The sequence below is a fragment of the Delphinapterus leucas genome, chromosome 1 (genome assembly GCF_059928025.1).
Source record: "Delphinapterus leucas isolate spDelLeu-1000000601 "Yukka" chromosome 1, BTC_Dleu_Yukka2, whole genome shotgun sequence".
NCBI lineage: Eukaryota > Metazoa > Chordata > Mammalia > Artiodactyla > Monodontidae > Delphinapterus > Delphinapterus leucas.
Window position 1 is genome coordinate 72,539,503 of NC_143129.1, and position 17,689 is coordinate 72,557,191.

The 17,689-nt window shown below is 39.6% G+C and overlaps 1 protein-coding gene and 1 long non-coding RNA gene across 3 annotated transcripts in view; one reads left to right on the forward strand and one right to left on the reverse strand.

Annotated features, from left to right (window-relative positions):
* Nucleotides 1–10,141, reverse strand: part of UHMK1 (U2AF homology motif kinase 1) — a 30,997-nt gene extending 20,856 nt beyond the window's left edge. Inside the window, exons 1-4 of one of the 2 annotated variants that reach the window (XM_022565534.3) lie at nt 9,698–10,140; nt 8,101–8,393; nt 7,277–7,468; nt 5,284–5,378 (exon numbers count right to left, since the gene is read on the reverse strand). In XM_022565534.3, coding sequence (XP_022421242.1) covers nt 5,284–5,378; nt 7,277–7,468; nt 8,101–8,393; nt 9,698–9,965 — 848 coding nt within the window. In that variant the 5' untranslated portion in view covers nt 9,966–10,140. Of the gene's footprint in view, nt 1–5,283; nt 5,379–7,276; nt 7,469–8,100; nt 8,394–9,697 lie in introns of both variants that reach the window. The other variant, XM_089912032.1, reaches the window with a different exon arrangement.
* On the forward strand, nt 9,311–15,251 carry LOC111170422 (uncharacterized). The gene is made up of 3 exons (XR_016393331.1): nt 9,311–10,129; nt 11,035–13,495; nt 14,795–15,251. It is a non-coding gene; the product is annotated as an uncharacterized LOC111170422 (long non-coding RNA).
* The last annotated feature ends 2,438 nt before the right edge of the window (nt 15,252–17,689 follow it).

Below are 17,689 nucleotides of genomic sequence, written 5' to 3' on the forward strand. Positions count from 1 at the left end.
AAAGATTCAAGAAAAAGTGATAATACTGAATAGAGTCAAAGAAAATCTAATATATATAATGGGAGTGCCTGAAGGAAAAAAACAAAGCGAGGGAACAAATACTAAGAACTAACTTAAGAATACTTTCATAAAACAAACAAAAAGATCTGAAACTACATATTTCCTGAGAATACAGACCCTAGAAAAATCAAAATCTATTATTCTGGTAAAATCACTAGACTTTTAAGAAAAAGATGAAATCCTCAGGGCATCTAGGCCAAAAGACCAAGTGACTTTGTTTTTGTTTTTGTTTTTTTTGCGGTACGCAGGCCTCTCACTGCTGCGGCCTCTCCTGTTGCGGAGCACAGGCTCCGGACGCGCAGGCTCAGCGGCCATGGCTCACGGACCTAGCCGCTCCGCGGCCTGTGGGATCCTCCCAGACCAGGGCACAAACCCACGTCCCCTGCATCGGCAGGCGAACTCTCAACCACTGTGCCGCCAGGGAAGCCCGGCAGGCAGATTCTTAACCACTGCGCCACCAGGGAAGCCCCAAGTGACTTTTAATACAAAGGCAGAGTGTCATCAACACGCTGTTTTCAACAGCAACACTATATGCTAGAAGAAAACAGAGTACAGTTTACCATTGAACAACTCCAGGGTTAGGGGCATGCCCCCTCCCCACAGTGTAAAATCCATGTAACTTATAGCTGGCCCTCCATATTCACAGTTCCTCTGTATCCACGGTACTGCAGCCGCAGATTCAACCAACTGCAGATCATGTAGTAACATACTATTTACTACTGTAAAACATCCATGTATAAATGGACTCTTGCAGTTCAAACCCATGTTGTTCAAGGGTCAACTGTAATTTAAGACACTCAAGAAAAGTGTCTGCTAAGGATTTTTATACCCAGGTAAACAGACTTTCAAGTATAATAAGCACAGTTTAACTATTATTAATATGCAAGGGACTTCCCTGGTGGCACAGAGGTTAAGAATCTGCCTGCCAATGCAGGAGACACGTGTTCGATCCCTGGTCCGGGAAGATCCCACATGTTGCAGAGCAACTAAGCCCACGCGCCACAACTACTGAAGCCTACACGCCTAGAGCCTGTGCTCCGCAACAACTGAAGCCACCACAATGAGTAGTCCCCGCTTTCCGCAACTAGAGAAAGACCACGTGCAGCAACGAAGACCCAACGTAGCCAAAAATAAATACATAAAACAAATAAATTAAAAAATAAATAAAACAGTATTTAAAAGAAAAATGTTAGGGCTTCCCTGGTGGCGCAGTGGTTGAGGGTCCGCCTGCCAATGCAGGGGACACGGGTTTGCGCCCCAGTCCGGAAGAATCCCACATGCCGTGGAGTGGCTGGGCCCGTGAGCCATGGCTGCTGAGCCTGCACGTCCGGAGCCTGTGCTCCGCAACGGGAGAGGCCACGGCGGTGAGAGGCCCGTGTACCAAAAAAAAAAAAAAAAAAAAAAAAAAGAAAAAGAAAAAAAAAGTTAAAAGAAAAAAACATGTAAGAACCCAGAGAATATTAATCCTATGATCAAGAGAACACACTTCAGTAAACTAAAATGACTAGAGAGACATCAACACAAGGATCAGTGATGAACATTAAATATCTAGTTACACAGAGAACTGAGATTAAATGAGAGTGCTTGAAAACAGAGCACATAGCATGTAATAGCTATATAATTTGACAATGCAGATATAACTTTTTCAAATGAGGGAAGAATGGGAAAAGCATATGCAAAAACAACTGTTTTCAGTAATCTTATTGAGACTGTTTTAGTGTAATGTGGAATGAAGCAAATGAGTAATTATGAAATATTCTAATCTGGCATTCTCTTTGTCCTTAAGAACCAGAATTCTTGACATAAAAGAAAAGGGAAAGAGATGTAAAACAGAAGAAGTAAAAACACTGTGGTTCTGAATTTAAATTGGAAACATCAGTATGAACTCTGTCCACTTAATAGGCCTTGAAACAATGACCGCTCCAGTAGCAGTGAGTATTCCTAATACCCAGATTGTGGTTTTTAAAATACCATTTCCTACTAAAAGAAACCAGGCTTCTTGGAGAAATGCTACTTCCAGGTCTGGGGCAGGAAATGTGTACTTTGAACTAGGAACATCTTACCACACCAGATAAAAATGAAACTCTTACAGATAATAAGGTCTGCCAAAACCAACTTGCAGAGGCTCACATTCCTCAAAGATGGGATAATTTCAGCTTCAATTAGGATAAGAACTGCAATGGATTGAAATATACCAAATATATTTAAATTCACTAGTTAATAATGATACTTTGACCTTTCAAAAAGGGGATGGTCTGCTTTGGAAGATGACAGGGAATCAATTCATTATGAAAACAAGTCAAGAGAATCAAGCATTTATTTCGTCTTAACTAAATGAAGAGAAAATGACATAATAAGAACATCACCATTCTACAACCCCTAACAAAGTCATGGATCTAGGCACTAAGTATTAACAGTTCTTAACACATAAAATGGAGATGGCCACATTATGTGCTGACATAAAAAAACAGAATACCATCTACAGTCTGGAAAAAAAAAACCCTCTAGATATAAATATACAACTACCAATTTACAGAAAATAGGGAAATATGCTAGACTATACTACAATAACACAATCTGTAAAATTCAGACTGTGGACAACTATACTGAGTCAACAACCCAGGCTGTTCAACAGATAAACAAAGGAACAGGGAGAGTAGGAGATGGAAAGGGACCTTTTAGAGTAAATGAAACTTAAAAGGGATTTGTTTTTTTTTAATAGAAGGGCAACACTAAACCATAGTGTTTAGGAATGCACACTTAGGTAATAAAACTATAACGAAAACAAGGAAGTAATAACCATGTAAGTCAGGGTAGCGGTTACTTTTAGGGAGGAAGAAGGGGCTTGAGATTGGGATAGGGTACGTAGAGGACTTCAGGAGTAGCTGGTAAAGTTCTAATTCTCAACCTGAATATACTGGATACAAGAGTATTCCTAAGCATTCACTAAGCTACACATTTGTTTTCAGTATCTATGTTTTAGTCTACAAAAAAAAAAAAAAAGGTTCGAATAATTTGCATGCATACACAACAAAATATGAAGAAAAATACTGAAAAGAAATACACCAAAGTGTTAACAGTAGAAAATGAGCTTATAATTTTTATTTTTCTTGTCACAATTTTCTATAGCTTCCAAATCTAGTATTACTTGTAGAAAAAAGGAAAAAAAAAAGTATTATTAAAAACAAAATAAAACCAAACCCCTCAAGCTTAAATAACAAGGTCAATTAGACTTTTAAGTCTATCCCAGAATCCATTACATAATTTGACTTCTATCCTAAAATCCGTTATATAATTTTACACTGCCTCTTTTCAATATAAAATGCAACATTTAATATCTAGTATCAATCAGACACTGACAGCTATTTAAAACTACTGTAATTTGTAAGACACACACACACACACACACACACACACATAAGTGCAAGTAAAACTGGTGAAGCTGACAATGGCACTATGCATCTTTGGGACTGGAGAACTGGCTACAATTTCCAGAGAGTTCATGCAGCAGTGCAGCCTGGGTCTTTGGACAGTGAGTCAGGAATATTTGCTTGTGCTTTTGATCAGTCTGAAAGTCGGTTATTAACAGCTGAAGCTGATAAAACCATTAAAGTGTACAGAGAGGATGATACAGTGACAGAAGAAACTCATCCAGTCAGCTGGAAGCCAGAAAGTATCAAGAGAAAGAGATTTTAATGTGGCGTTGTCTTCATGGTGGTTCCAGTTTCGTTTTTTGTTTCTTTTTTAGCTTGGTGTTGATGAGAATATCCAGTCATTTGTGCTCTGGCTAGGAATATAAAGCAAAAACTCACATGCTTGAATCATTGCTTTTTCATATTTTACAATGAACTGTCCTCTCCCCATGTTTTTATTTCTAAAATAAACAGTTTGAGATCCTAGGAGGTAAGATGCAGATATCAAGCATATGCGGTTTTGTTGAACATAACTATCCTAAAGATAGAATGATTTATCACTTTTATTAAAACACTTTTCTTTTTTTTAACTTACAGAACTGCTTACTGTAGCAGGACATGTTTTGAGGGGAGCAGTCTTTTTTTTTAATCCTTTAAAAACTGGTATCTGTGACTGATAATTTGGGATTAAATGATTTGAAGCATTAAAAAACAAAACAAAACAAAAAACTGGTGAGATCTGAGTTCCATGGACTGTAATGTCAATTTCCTGATTTCGATATTGTACTAGTTTCATAAGATGTTACCACTAGGGGAAACTGGGTGAAATCAAAACACTACATCTGTATACTTTAAGCAAAAAGCTCCATAACCGCCTGACTCATTTCATTATATACACATGTGTAATATTAATTATCTCTCATCAAAAACCGCAGTGTCATTTCCTTAGACACCAAGATTTATAAAACAATCAATCATGCCAGATAAAAACAGACACCTTCACTTACAATAACCGACGCTAATCAGAACACCCTGCAGAGCAACACCTGGCCCAGGGGTCACGTGGACCAGCTTTCTCAAATACGTTTGACAACGACTATCATAAGGGCATGACTAACTCGCCACCGAATCTGAATGGCCGTAGGTTTACTCTGAGAAACAAACATTCCTGGGTAGAAGGAGTGGACTAATGAGCAGTTTTAATGAAGCTTTAAAAGCCAGTTTGGAGAAAATTTAAGAATAGGGTTACGCATCCTTTTAATTAAACCATTTGTCAGAAATCATGTTTGTCAATTCAAAGAAAGTCTATTTTATGTCACTACATTTTTAAAGACAGGAATTATTTTTATATTAAAAAACAATTTAAACATTAAATAAAAAACACTGTATCTGTCCCCAGAGTTTTCAATGGTAATTATTCAAAGTATAATATATAATTACTTTACTTGAAATTTTTATTTGGTAGTCCAAAGTAAACTTAGTCTTTAGTTAATAAACACCTATTCTCTATCATATATAGAACTGCCAGAGCTACGAAAGGCCCAAGGTACAGTGATCCATCATCTATCTTCCACTGAATAACTGCTAGGAAGAGCCTAATACCCGGTACTCACCAGGAAAAAAGAACACTCCTTTGAAAATAAATTTAGGAAAACAACTTGACTGCTTTCTTATTAGAAGCTAGACTGTATAGAATATCTAAAGATTTTTGATTCTAAGGAAGGAAAAGTTCTACATGATTAAGCAAACCAGAAATAATAATATAAATCCATTCAGAAAAAAAAGCCAGTTTAAAGTACATGTAACATACCTTTTGATAAGGTCTCTTAGGTGATAGGCTGGAATTGCGGCATTCACCACTGCTTTACTGGCAAATATGTGATCAATAATAGCAGAACTGTTTGCCTAAAAAGACGGAGAAAAGTCTTCCTTTGGTTATTCAATTCAGTCTGTATTTACTAAGTACTGGACACATAGCAATGAACGGTTTGGTAAATTAAATGCAACAGAAAACACTCTCTTCTGAGAGCTTACAATCTTAATGAAGGAGATTGGTACATTATTATAAAACTTCTCGAGAAGAGGAACATTTTTTCTCCATTCTCAGTACCTGACACTCTATGAAGACTTACCAGATGAATGAATAAAGAAACAAATACCAAAGCAACCACACAGAAATGTAGTTTAATGCAAAATGAGAAAGTAAATGTGTGCTAGGTGAGTCAGTGTCTTCATGACGAGTCTTCAATTGGTTTTCAGACAGAAATAAAATAAACTATCAAAGAGAAACCAGGACAGTATTTAAAAATTTCATCTGTCACATTATTCATACCGTAAATCCTCGTGGAACATAACATTTTCTCCCTGAGTACTGTGGAAGTGAGTACACGAGTAAAAAGACCCGATACCATCATCATCACCTAATACCACAGGCCACACTCTATGCTAGGAACTAGGTATCATCTCTTTTTTAACCTCAACACTGTTATCCTCATTTTACAGAAAGTAAACCATAGCTTAGTAAACCTAAATAAATAACTTAGAGGTGGGGGAGGATATAAACCCTAGAGGTTTAACTTCAGAGCCTATGTTCATACTCGGCAATTTTGCCTCTATAGAAAGTGATAAAATACAGAATAATGATGCTTATATCTAGGAGACAAATAATGGGGAATGCTTTAGTACACATCATGCCTCTAAATTTCACCAAAACAATGCCCAAATGTGATCTAGTTCTGGTTGGCTCTGGCTCAAGAAGAAATAGACCAAAGAGCTCAAAGTTAGTCAAAGCTAAATGTAGAAAATTGATCCGTTTATCTATATTAGCACTAGAGAAAGAACAACGGACTGTTTGGGGTACTAATGATAAAGAATGATACTGGTTTTACTCACATGGCAGTACTTTTTTTGCCAAAAGTAAGCATTAGGTACACCCACTAGGCTATTAAAGTATTTATTCCAAGAACTGCTTCACCAGGTATAGATGACTAGGGGTTTAAAAGAAATAAAACTCTGTATGGTATAATGGCCACACACTATGCTCAAAAAAATACTTGTTTAATATCAAAAGCAATAATAATTCCTAAACATTGTACTGTTTATCAAACCTCTAACCTAAAGGATACTGATATCATCACAACATTAAAGCCCCAATATGTTGGAAAACATAATGTAGTTAATTCCTAACTCATGAATATGTGAAAGGTTAATTCCTATGTCAGAGGTTTGGAACTTAGAACCCATGTTCCCAAAGAAACAATGTTATTAGCAGCACTTTCTCAGGATAGTTCACATACAGAATACAAATAAACACGAAGCAGAGTGGAACTGTGGACAGAACACTGAACTTCTGAGTAGGAGGGACAGAATTGGGGGCCCAGGTCTAGAACATCCAGTTGTATTATCTGGAGCTAGTGGCTTTACATATCTGTGCCTCCAAGTTTTCATTTGTAAAAGAATAACCAATATCCATTCTAACAATCCTCATAGAATAGTATTGTATTAGTAATATTTTAGAATATAATACTACCTTACTAAACAAATCACTGTTGCTTCTTTGGGGAAATGCATTCATTCAAGCACTTACGACACGCCAGGCCTCAGCTAAAAAAACAGTAACCATGCAATGCTCACTAGCACTTCTGTAGCTATGGGAGTGAGGAATGGCATTGAAGGTAACATGAATGCAGTAAGAGGAATATGGAGGAGATGAAGCAATCAGTGTCTTCAAAGAGAATCACTATAAACTGAGTACACTTACATTGGGATTAAGGGCCCCAAAGCAAAACAGTGGTAGAGTTTACCTTCCATTCCTGAGATCTGACTGTATGTTTCAGTTTCATTCCTGAGAACATTTCCAGTAAAATGATTCCTAGGCTCCACAGATCAACAGCTGAGGTACATTCTGTATCACTCTGCAGGCCAGCCTGGGCCAAGCAATTCTGCAGTTCTGCTTCCGGAGCCCGATACCCGTCTGTCTGAATGTACTTTACATCCTAAAGAAGATGAGTAAATATTGTAACCAATCAAAAACTGCCCACTTTCCATCCAACCAGTGTATTTACCTCTCTGAAAGTGCAATGAGCCACTGCCAAACCGAATGTCAAAATTTTGAGTCCTTGGCTACCACAATGCTTTGGTTCATTAACTGGGTACTTCTCAAAGGCAAGCTGTACACTTTCCATACAACTGCTCATTTCTTTAGATATTCTCTTGCCTGTCAGACACTGCTGATAAATAAGGACACTCTGCAAAGAGCTGATAAACCATGGAGAATGGAGCATTTGCCAGAACTGTCACATGAGTTCTGCCATTAGACAGAGTCCCAACATTGAAGACACTAGTAACAGTAATTCAGCAATTAACCAAATGCTCAAAGAAAAAAAAGCCTTCTATGTAGGTAAAGTACTTTTAATAATTCCACAGCCCTCTTGTACTAGCTCCCCCTACCTGACCCAAACATATATCCCTTTTTAATGATTATGGCAATGAAATTCTTATTTGCTTCATCCCCAGGCACTTCAGTATTTTACATAGAAATATCTCTTAAAGTCTCTACTAAATCACCTCTCTTATTTAAAAATATTTTTAGACCATTGAGGGGGTGGGGAGAGAAAGTATGTCTTACCTGATTGCCTTCTTTGAAGCTAAGTCCAAAGTCAATGAGTTTAAAACATTCATTCTCAGCACTCCACAATATATTACGTGGTTTGAGGTCTGCATGGACATAACCCTCATGATGAAGAAAAGCAAGGGCCTCTAGAACATCTCTGGCACAATGCTGTATCATCCACATGGAACAACCCTGGTGACTGGAATATAAAAGCAATTCCGAAACACTGACATCCAGGAGTTCAAGCAACAGACAGCGTGATGGCACATTTGGAGAGAAGTGGATTGTAAAGACTCCATATAAAGTCACTAGAAAAAGACAAGAATTATAATACTTTAAAAACCAGACTCCGATTAACTGACCATTAAAGTAGATACAAATTTGGGGTAGTCTAGATAAGGATAACTTTGATGAGCAAGCAAGCCACTGTAATTTACTTTTCCCATGAGTAAGATTTTTGGGCAACTGTGTTACTTTATTTTAATAAAATGAGACGACCTTCAACAGCGGATTACTATTCAAAGATATTAAACATGGCACAATAATTCAAATTGTGAATAGGCACTTAGGGTGCCAAGCAAAAATGATCAAAAGAAAAATCCAAATACTAAGTACTCTTACGGCAAATGTCACAACATGCAAAATCAAAATTGAAGACTGTTTCTTGATCCAAAATAGCACTCTATAATCTAAATATTAAAAGGAGAGATTGAGACTTTCAAGATGACATTTTAACCTAATCTTGTAAAGATTCAACAACTCCTTAGGTCTGCAAAAAATTTCCATCTTAAATACCCGGGTTATATACACCATTTAGCAACCCTTAAAAAATTAAAAAAAATAAAAACTAAAAAAGCAACACTAGTGTTAAGAAATTCTTCTCCAAATGGTAATATTTAAAAGGTCACCTTCAAATTAAATATGGATCATGCTTGCCAGGAAATAAGACATTTCTTTATTAACCAAAGCCGTTACTAATTATAAGCTCTCTGTTGGTATAGTAACAATGAAAACTGTTTTCATACATCAATCATCAGTAACCACCACATATTTTACATTCCGAATATCTGAATCATGAAACATGGTCTTACCTGGGTAAAAGTATAAAGTGCTTATGTATAATTTTCACACTTCCATAAGGACTACTATGTAAAATTTGGGAGTCATTTCTCCCAAATCCATACTAAGTATGTATCAAGTAACACCTATACGGGTTATTAGCATTGACGTCACAAGTACTAGAAATATTTCCCATTTTTCACTGGTGTGCAAAGATTAAAACATTTCCGTATAAGACATGACAATCTAGTAAAGATATGCCTCTTTTCACTAGAGAAGATAATTCTCTGTGCTAATAGGTGCGGCATTCTCCAACGAGAACTGAATCAAAACAGAATTTATTGAGCATCTACTACGGCCAAAGCAGACCACCAACTCCACCGTATTGCAGAGTGAAAGGGGGACGGGAAAGGGCCCTGGACCGGGTGATAAGGACAGGGCCAGACCCACTTGTCCAGCCTAAAAGACGGAAGACGGAACGCCAGGCTGCAAGAGGGGGTGCATGCCTGGACTGGGACCTGAGCAAGACGAGAAGGGAGACAGCGGCTATTACCGATGTTCCTGTGACCCTGCAACTGCTCCAGCGCCGCCCTCTCTTTGCGGAAACCGTACTCGGCGGCCGAGGCCGCAGCCCCGGTGGTGCCCGGCGGTAAGAACTGCTTCAGAGCGCCGGGGGGCGAGCCGGGTGTGCCGCAGCAGCGCACACGATACACCGAGGCCGAGGAGCCGCTACCCAGGCGGCTCTGTACCTGCCACAGCCGCCCGAAGGCTTCCAGAAACCGCGGCGGCTCCGCGCCCCACGCGCAGCCGGATCCCGCCATCGGTGCGGACTGAGGGCGCTGACACGGAGCTGACGCGACGCCCAGGGCAGGCCGGCAGGGCCCGCGGTCACATCCCCGCCCGCCGGACCAGCGGCTCCGCAGGGAGGGGCCTGCAGCCGCCTCACCGACTGCCGAGACCTCGGGCCGCCATGACACCGGAAACCGTAGGCGCTGTGGGGGGGGTGGGGTGGGGAGGGTGGTCCCAGAAGCCGGAAATGGAGGAAGAGCCAATCCTGCAGGCTGAAGGAGACGGGCCCAGAAGGGGCGGGGTCTAGAGTTGATTAGAGGAATTAAGGTTTGGAGGAAGGGACTGAGGTTGAGAGTTGTGAAACGTTCCTGAGTTCTCACTGTTCCAGGCCCAATGTAAACCGCTTTCACGCACGTCACCTGAATTAAAACTGATCCTTTTTCTTGTTGAGGCACCTCACCTCAGCACTGGGAACCTAGGAAAATAAAACCCCGCCTACATTTCTCATAGCCGGGATCCCAGAGGAAATATCCCAGTTACTAAAGGAAAGGGTTTAACACCACTTCCACACCTATGGGCACTAGTGGCTATAATTCTGGACGCTCAGGCCTCTGTGCTCCTCTTAGTCTACTTTGCCTGTGGCTGCCTCAACAAAAAGCATCCAGTCCCAGGCAAGTCTTCAAATGACTGTAGCTCTGGCTGAAATCCTGACTGCAAACTCTTGAGAGACCCCTAAGCTAGAACCACCTATCTAAGCCACTTCTGAATTCAATCCTGCAGAAATTATGACAACAAATGTTTATTGTTGTTTTAAGTTGCTAAGTTGTGGAGTAATTTATAATGTAGCAGTGAAAAAACTAAACTAGAAAGGAATTAATTAATGTCTGCAAAATTTAACATTGTTGAAAAATTGCTTTGTAGACGAGTTGTATACATTTATGCTCTAATTAGCAGTCAGAGTGTGTAACTTACCATACCCATATCATTATAAAGTATTATGATTAAAATTTTTTCTTTTTAATTTTATAAGTAATAAATAATATTTCGATACAGTTTTTATTTATTTATTTTTATTTATTTTATTTATTTATTTTTTTGCAGTACGCGGGCCTCTCACTGTTGTGGCCTCTCCCCCTGCGGAGCACAGGCTCCGGACTCACAGGCTCAGCGGCTCAGCGGCCACAGCTCACGGGCCCAGCGGCACATGGGATACTCCAGGACCGGAGCACGAACCCGCGTCCCCTGCATCGGTAGGCAGACTCTCAACCACTGCGCCACCAGGGAAGCCCTAGTTTTTATTTTTTGTTGTTGTTAGTAGTGTACACCTTTTTCATACTTTTATTAGATATTTTAATTTTCTCTTCTGTAAATTTTCTTGCAAGATCACCTTGTAGATTTCCTTTTTCCCTTTACTTTCCTTACTCCTATTGTCTTTCTGATTAGATCCTTTTCTTTCCACGTGGCTGGTAAACGCCAGGAAATACCAGAGGCTCACTTGGAATTGCAGGCTCTAACTGTAAGCAATCTACTGTCCCTCTCTAACCTGTTCTTTCTTCTCTCCTGAACAATATCTCTTTGCAGTGTGCTATGGATTGAATGTCTGTGTGCCCCCAAATTCATATGTTGAAACCCCAGTCATCAGTGTGATAGTATTTGGAGATAAGGACTTTGAGAGGTAATTAGGTCATGAGGGTGGAACCCTCATGATAGGATTAGCACCCTCATAAGAAGAGATACAAGAGAGCTTGCTTTCTCTTTCTGCTCTCCATTGTGTGAGGGTACAACAAGAATTTGGCAGTTTATAAACCAAGAAGAGGGCCTTCACTAAGAACCTGACTATGCTGGCACCCTGATCTCAGACTTCCAGCCCCCAGAATCATAAGAAATAAATTGTTGTTTAAGCCACCCAGTCTGTGGTTATTTGTTATAGCAGCTTGAACTGGCTAAGGCACAATGATTATCATAAACTTTGGCCACTTGAGGATTCCTATAATAGAACCCATTTCTTCCTGGTATTTCAAGAGACTTTGTTCTCATTTCCTTGTTCTACACCCTGAAGTAAGTGGACCAATTGGTGGTCTGTCATGACACTTCCCACCTTTTCAATTCCCACATCCCTGTCAATGTCACAAGCAGCTTTAGAAGGAGGCTGAGCCAGGCCCTCTGACTGGTCCTTCTTCTATAGGTCTAGAGACCAAGCCCTGGCTTCAGAGTCAGACCTGATTTCAATCTACCACTTACTGTCTATGTGTCCCTGAGTAAACTAGCCAAACTCTCTTAGACCTTGTTTCCTTGGCTAATTTTAAGATGGGATGAAATATCTGCTTTGTTATAATTAAATAAAACAACAAATGTAGATTATCTTATGAAGTACCTGAGACACAGTGGGCTCTCAGTAAGATTTGCTCTTTTCACTTACCTATGCTTAGACTTAGAGTGCCCACTAGAACAAAATAGAACCTTCTTATCATCTCATCATGACTCCTCAGTGGACTGCAAAGATGCTACAGATAACTAACTGTGTTTCTTGATACTACTTAATATCTCCTCCAGGTATTCTGTCCCCTTGTGGTATCTGAGGGACCTGAATCACACTTCTTTTCCTGTTCAAGTTTACTGCCCTTCAGATGGAGGAGGATAATGTGGTGCAGGATGCATCTTGCAGGCACTTTCGGGAAAGTCAGTGTGAGCCAGATATGACAGGGAATTCCATCACCTCCAAATATTTGAATTTGAAATCTTAATAGACTAGAGGCTACTGGTGACTCAAGAAATCTGGGAGGAACTTAAATTTAGAGGGTGCATTGGTTCCCTCTGTTACAGTGGAGAAATTACAGCCTCTGAGGCCCTAGAGCCATGTCACAAAGCACTGCAGAAATAGTCTCCCAAACTCAGAGGAAAACAGAGATAGGGAGGCTTTTTTTCTCCAGGTTGTAAAACAGGTAGCTGAGAGGGACAACTGATTCACCCATCAGGCCTAATCCCAGGATCACTAGGATCACCATCCTTGACCAAATGGCACAAGAGAGCTAGGCAGGTCCATTGACCCTGGAGCTGCAGCAGCAGAGCCCAAGGAGAGGTAGAGTGACTTGGGGAGAAAAAGACTAACCTGTGATCAAAAGGGAGAGATTGTTTTGAGAAAATATGGAAACTAAACTTTATAGAGCACTTACTGTGAGCTGTTACATCATGAAGGATCTTTGATAAACAATAGCTCTTTATAGAAACTGTACAAAATTATTGTTTCCTATCTAGAACTCTATATTACCCTTTGAAGTTATCTTCTCAAAGGAAGCATGTCAAAACATAACAGGGATGGTTTTTTCTTCAAACTACTTTGGGATCAAAAGTCCAAAAGAATAAATTGAAGGGATATAAAAGGAGAGAAATCAACTCAGATATGCCTGTGGTGAGGTATGCCTTTTCCAACTCTCATTCCTGTCAGGATACAACAAGGTACTATGCTTGAAAAGAGTTTGAAAGCTATAAAGCATGGTATTATTATTATTTTCCTATAGAGATGAAGGCAGCAGAAGTGGAGAAGTCACAAACAGAAGATCATGTAAGTCTCCAACCAACTCTTGTATGAAAAATGGGTGCTTAATAATATAGGTGGGTCTAAATAGTAGAAACACTTATTACTCAAGCATTAATGGAAATCAGTCTAGTCTTGGCCTTAACATTAGGAGAGAGAGAATATTCGAGAGAGAGGATTGTGGGACCCAAATCCAGAAAGGTAGAAAAGCCTGATAGCTTGAAACCATTTATTCATTTATTCCTGACTTCAATAAAAATTTATAAAGAACTACTATAATTCCCTGGACAAAGAACTCAGAGTCTGGTGAGGGAGACAGACAAGTTTAACGAGGAAAAAAAAAAAAGCACAAGTGAAGAACTATGCTTACAGCATAAGGAAAAGTTCATTATTTGAGATTGGAGAAAGTTAAGATAATGATTGTGGGAAAGTGATCTGATGAACTGAAAAATGCTGATGACCCCAAACTTTACCATTAAGGTGGTATGGTATCATCATCCCAAGAGGGAAGAGAAAAGAAGTCAAAGTTGGAAGAGAAAATAACTTCAATGAGAAGTGTATTGAAAAGGAGGGTCGATTTAAATGGAATGGTATATAGATGTCCCTCGGTATCCACCAGGGGGCAGAGGAATTGGTTCTAACACCCCGGCTGATACCAAATTCATGGATGCTCAAGTCCCTTATATAAAATCCTGTAGCCCAGAGGACCTCCCGTATCCACGGGTTCCACATCCACAGATTCTACCAACCCCAGAGAAGACTGAAAATCGTGAATGTGAAACCATGAATGTGGAGGGCAGAGTGTTTATCTATCTCAAGATAGATCTTGATTTCTTGATACACTATCTCTTGATTTGAAACTGGCTTTTAGATAATATTTAGCAGGCAGTTCTGCACTGTATACACTATTGAGGAAAAGACTAGGTAAGGGGAGGGGGGTATGCCTCAATGTCACTCTTGTCAACTGGCCCCAGCAACTATTTGTCCTGAAAATTTTGACTGGGGAATGCCAAGTCAACACTTTATTAATATCTCGAGATTAATATATTTAAAACTATATTCCTGATCTTTCTCCCCAGTCAGCCCCAAAACCCTGGCCTCATCCTTTGACTCTTATCTTTTTACCATCTTCAAAATATACTCAACCACTTTTTTTTTTAACCATCTCCCAGCTACCAGCCTGCTCTAAGCCTCCATCACCTCTTGCCTAGATTATTGAAATAACCTCCTAACTGGTCTTTCTGCTCCCACTCTTGTCCTCCTACAGTCTCTTCTCAACATTCTCAGGCCATTCATTTCAATCTCTTCCTTTCCTTTCTCTCCCAGGTCCAGCTCTTACAAAAGCCACTTTTGCAGACAGTGACGTTCAGGTGATGTGGACTTCCCAGCCTCTCTGCTCTGTTCTCCACCTTCTGGTGGGAGTGTTAATAAACAGTGAAAAGATAATCAGCCAAACCAAGGAAAGTCAAAGGCCTTGATAATCCAGAAATTGCATAAACAGTTATATAAAATTAAGAATTGTCTCTAGATTCAAAAGTGATGTGTTTTTATTCCTGATCCTGAAAGAATGAAAATCACAAAAGAGAGATATAAATCATCACTTGTCACTATTTTACTTAATATAACAAACTGCCTTAATTACTAATTTGCACTGAGCTGCATTAATATTGCTTCAAGTACTAACAGTTTTCCTCTGAAATTTTAAGACACTGCTTATGAATTATTTTTCTGGTTCGTACAGCCTGAGCAAATTTCATTAAACTCTTTTTGTTTCATGGGTTCACGTGTGATACTAAGCTACTGATCCTTGCTATGCCCATATATGGGTACTATATATTTTAATGTTATATCTTTTAATACAGTTTTATATCATATTTATTCTTTTGGAGAGAAATGGATGCAGAGTGAGAGTTAGCAGTTTGAAGTTTTGGGTTTATATATTTTTTTTTGGTTACGTATTTGGCTCTGTATTTTTAAAAAATTTTTTTAATACAATGCATTTTCTTTTTTTCTTCTTCTCCTTTATTTATTTACTTGTTTTATTTTATTTATTTTTGACTATGTTGTGTCCCCGCTGCCGCGCGCGGGCCCCCTTCTCACTGCGGTGGCCTCTCTTGTTGCAGAGCACGGGCTCCAGGTGTGTGGGCCTCAGCAGTTGTGGCATGCGGGCTCAGCAGTTGTGGCTCACAGACTCCAGAGCGCAGGCTCAGCCGCCGTGGTGCATGGGCTCAGCCGCTCCACAGCACGTGGGATCTTCCCAGACCAGGGCTCGAACCCGTGTCATCTGCACTGGCAGGCGGACCCTCAACAACTGCGCCACCAGGGAAGCCCTGGATCTGTATTATAATATAGAACAAGTTGATGAGATTTTGACAAAGAAACCTAATTGGTGTCCAGTGGAAAAAGATAGGTTTGTATTCTACCTACACCCATCCCAAGCCTAATGAGGAACAGCAACAATCCTTAATTGTGATAAAGATGAGTGAAAAACGAGGAGAACGTTTTCCTTTTCCCCAAAGCAGATCTTGCTCCTCTCTTACTAAAGCGTTCAACCTCTCTCCACATGGTAGCAGGGCAATTCCAAGCTCTGACCCTAAGCCCATTACATAGGGCGTTAACAGAGCCTACCTTAAAAAGTCAGAAAGGTAGAGGCAGTAAACTCTTCTAGTTGGAGGATGTGGGGTTGGGGGAAGTGTGGGATTAGCAAATTCTTAAAGAGAAAAGTCCATAAATTAGCAAATGAAATTTCTCAAGAAGAAAGTGTCTCTAATATATTCAGGAAGCATCAGCTAAAATCTCTGCCCTGCAAGCATTTAGCAGGCCTCAGCACAACTGATAGGTAATACCATTTCTTTGTTGATGACGTATTAAGATATCCAGGGTGATGGTTGAAAGCCTAGGCTCTGCAGTTCTACTGTCTGGCTTCTAACCCTGGATTCACCACTTTGCCATCATGTGTGTGATCTTGATCAAGTGACTTCTCCTAACTAAACCTCCGGTTCTTCAACATTAAAACGTCATTGGGTTACTATGGCGACTAAAAGAAATACCGTGTTTAAAGAGCTTAGCATAGTGGTTGCCACAGAATAAGCACACAATAGACGTTAGTTATTCTCCTCTGGATTCCGAATTATTTACCACGTTGACCCCCTAAAATGCCTGGGAGAATCAGATTGAAGAATTCTAAAACTGTCTTCCTGGTTGGGACCTACAGATGGTGCTATGACCTCATCTGTTCTATTTTCTAGAATGGTGGTAAGCACTACTAGGACCCCCTCAGCAGACCCAGTGAATAAGGATGAGAGCCAGAGACGCAGATGGTGTAGTAGGCAGGAAATTAAACTGGTTCAGTGGGAAAACCTCTTCTTTTTTATCTTTGAGCCCCATCTTCAGCTGTTTTCTTTGAGATTTAGCCAGTGTGTTTTATTGAATGGGTATACTTGATCCCTCCAAACCCCTCCCCTCCCCAAGTGATCGTGAACCTAAGATATTACCCTTAAAGCTATCCTGTTTCTAATGCCACTAGTATGATTTTAACTTGCCACGTTGGCCCTGTCAGAAAACTACATTCTCCAAAAATTTTCTCCCGAGACGTGAAATCTTCGTTAGTTGCTACTTGGTGGCAATAGCCACTTTCCACACCTTTACCAAAAACAAGGATTTTTTGTAGTCTTCTGATTGTTGTTACTACCAAGGCTCTAGACAAAATTCAATGACAAATGATTTTAGCGAATTTAAAAAATCAGAAAAACTGCTGATTCTGAAACAGACACTATTAAAGCAGGCACCTTTCTATAAATTCTTACTTTTATATCAAAACAACTTAAATTTTTAGACATATGATTTTTACATGTAAATTTTACTCGTTTTTTTTTATAGACCATAAAGATTTCCTGTATTAGTCTTCTGTATAAAGAATTTTGCAAGCCTAAGGGAAGACACTTTCTGTGTGTGTGTTTATTTTACACATGTGGTATCGGAAACTAATGGTATAACACACCTACACATAAATGAGGCAAAAGATAATGGATATCAAAAAGAGCATGAGAGAAATATTCTAGTAAATCGGATATAAAAAGCAAATATAATATAAAAATGCGAGAGCCACGTGAGTTACAAATTAGTAAGTTCAGGTAGGGCTTCACAAGAAACCCCTTGGTGAAACTATTGAACAGTAGCGCATTGTAAAGCACTAATGTTCAGTGTAGACCAGACATGATT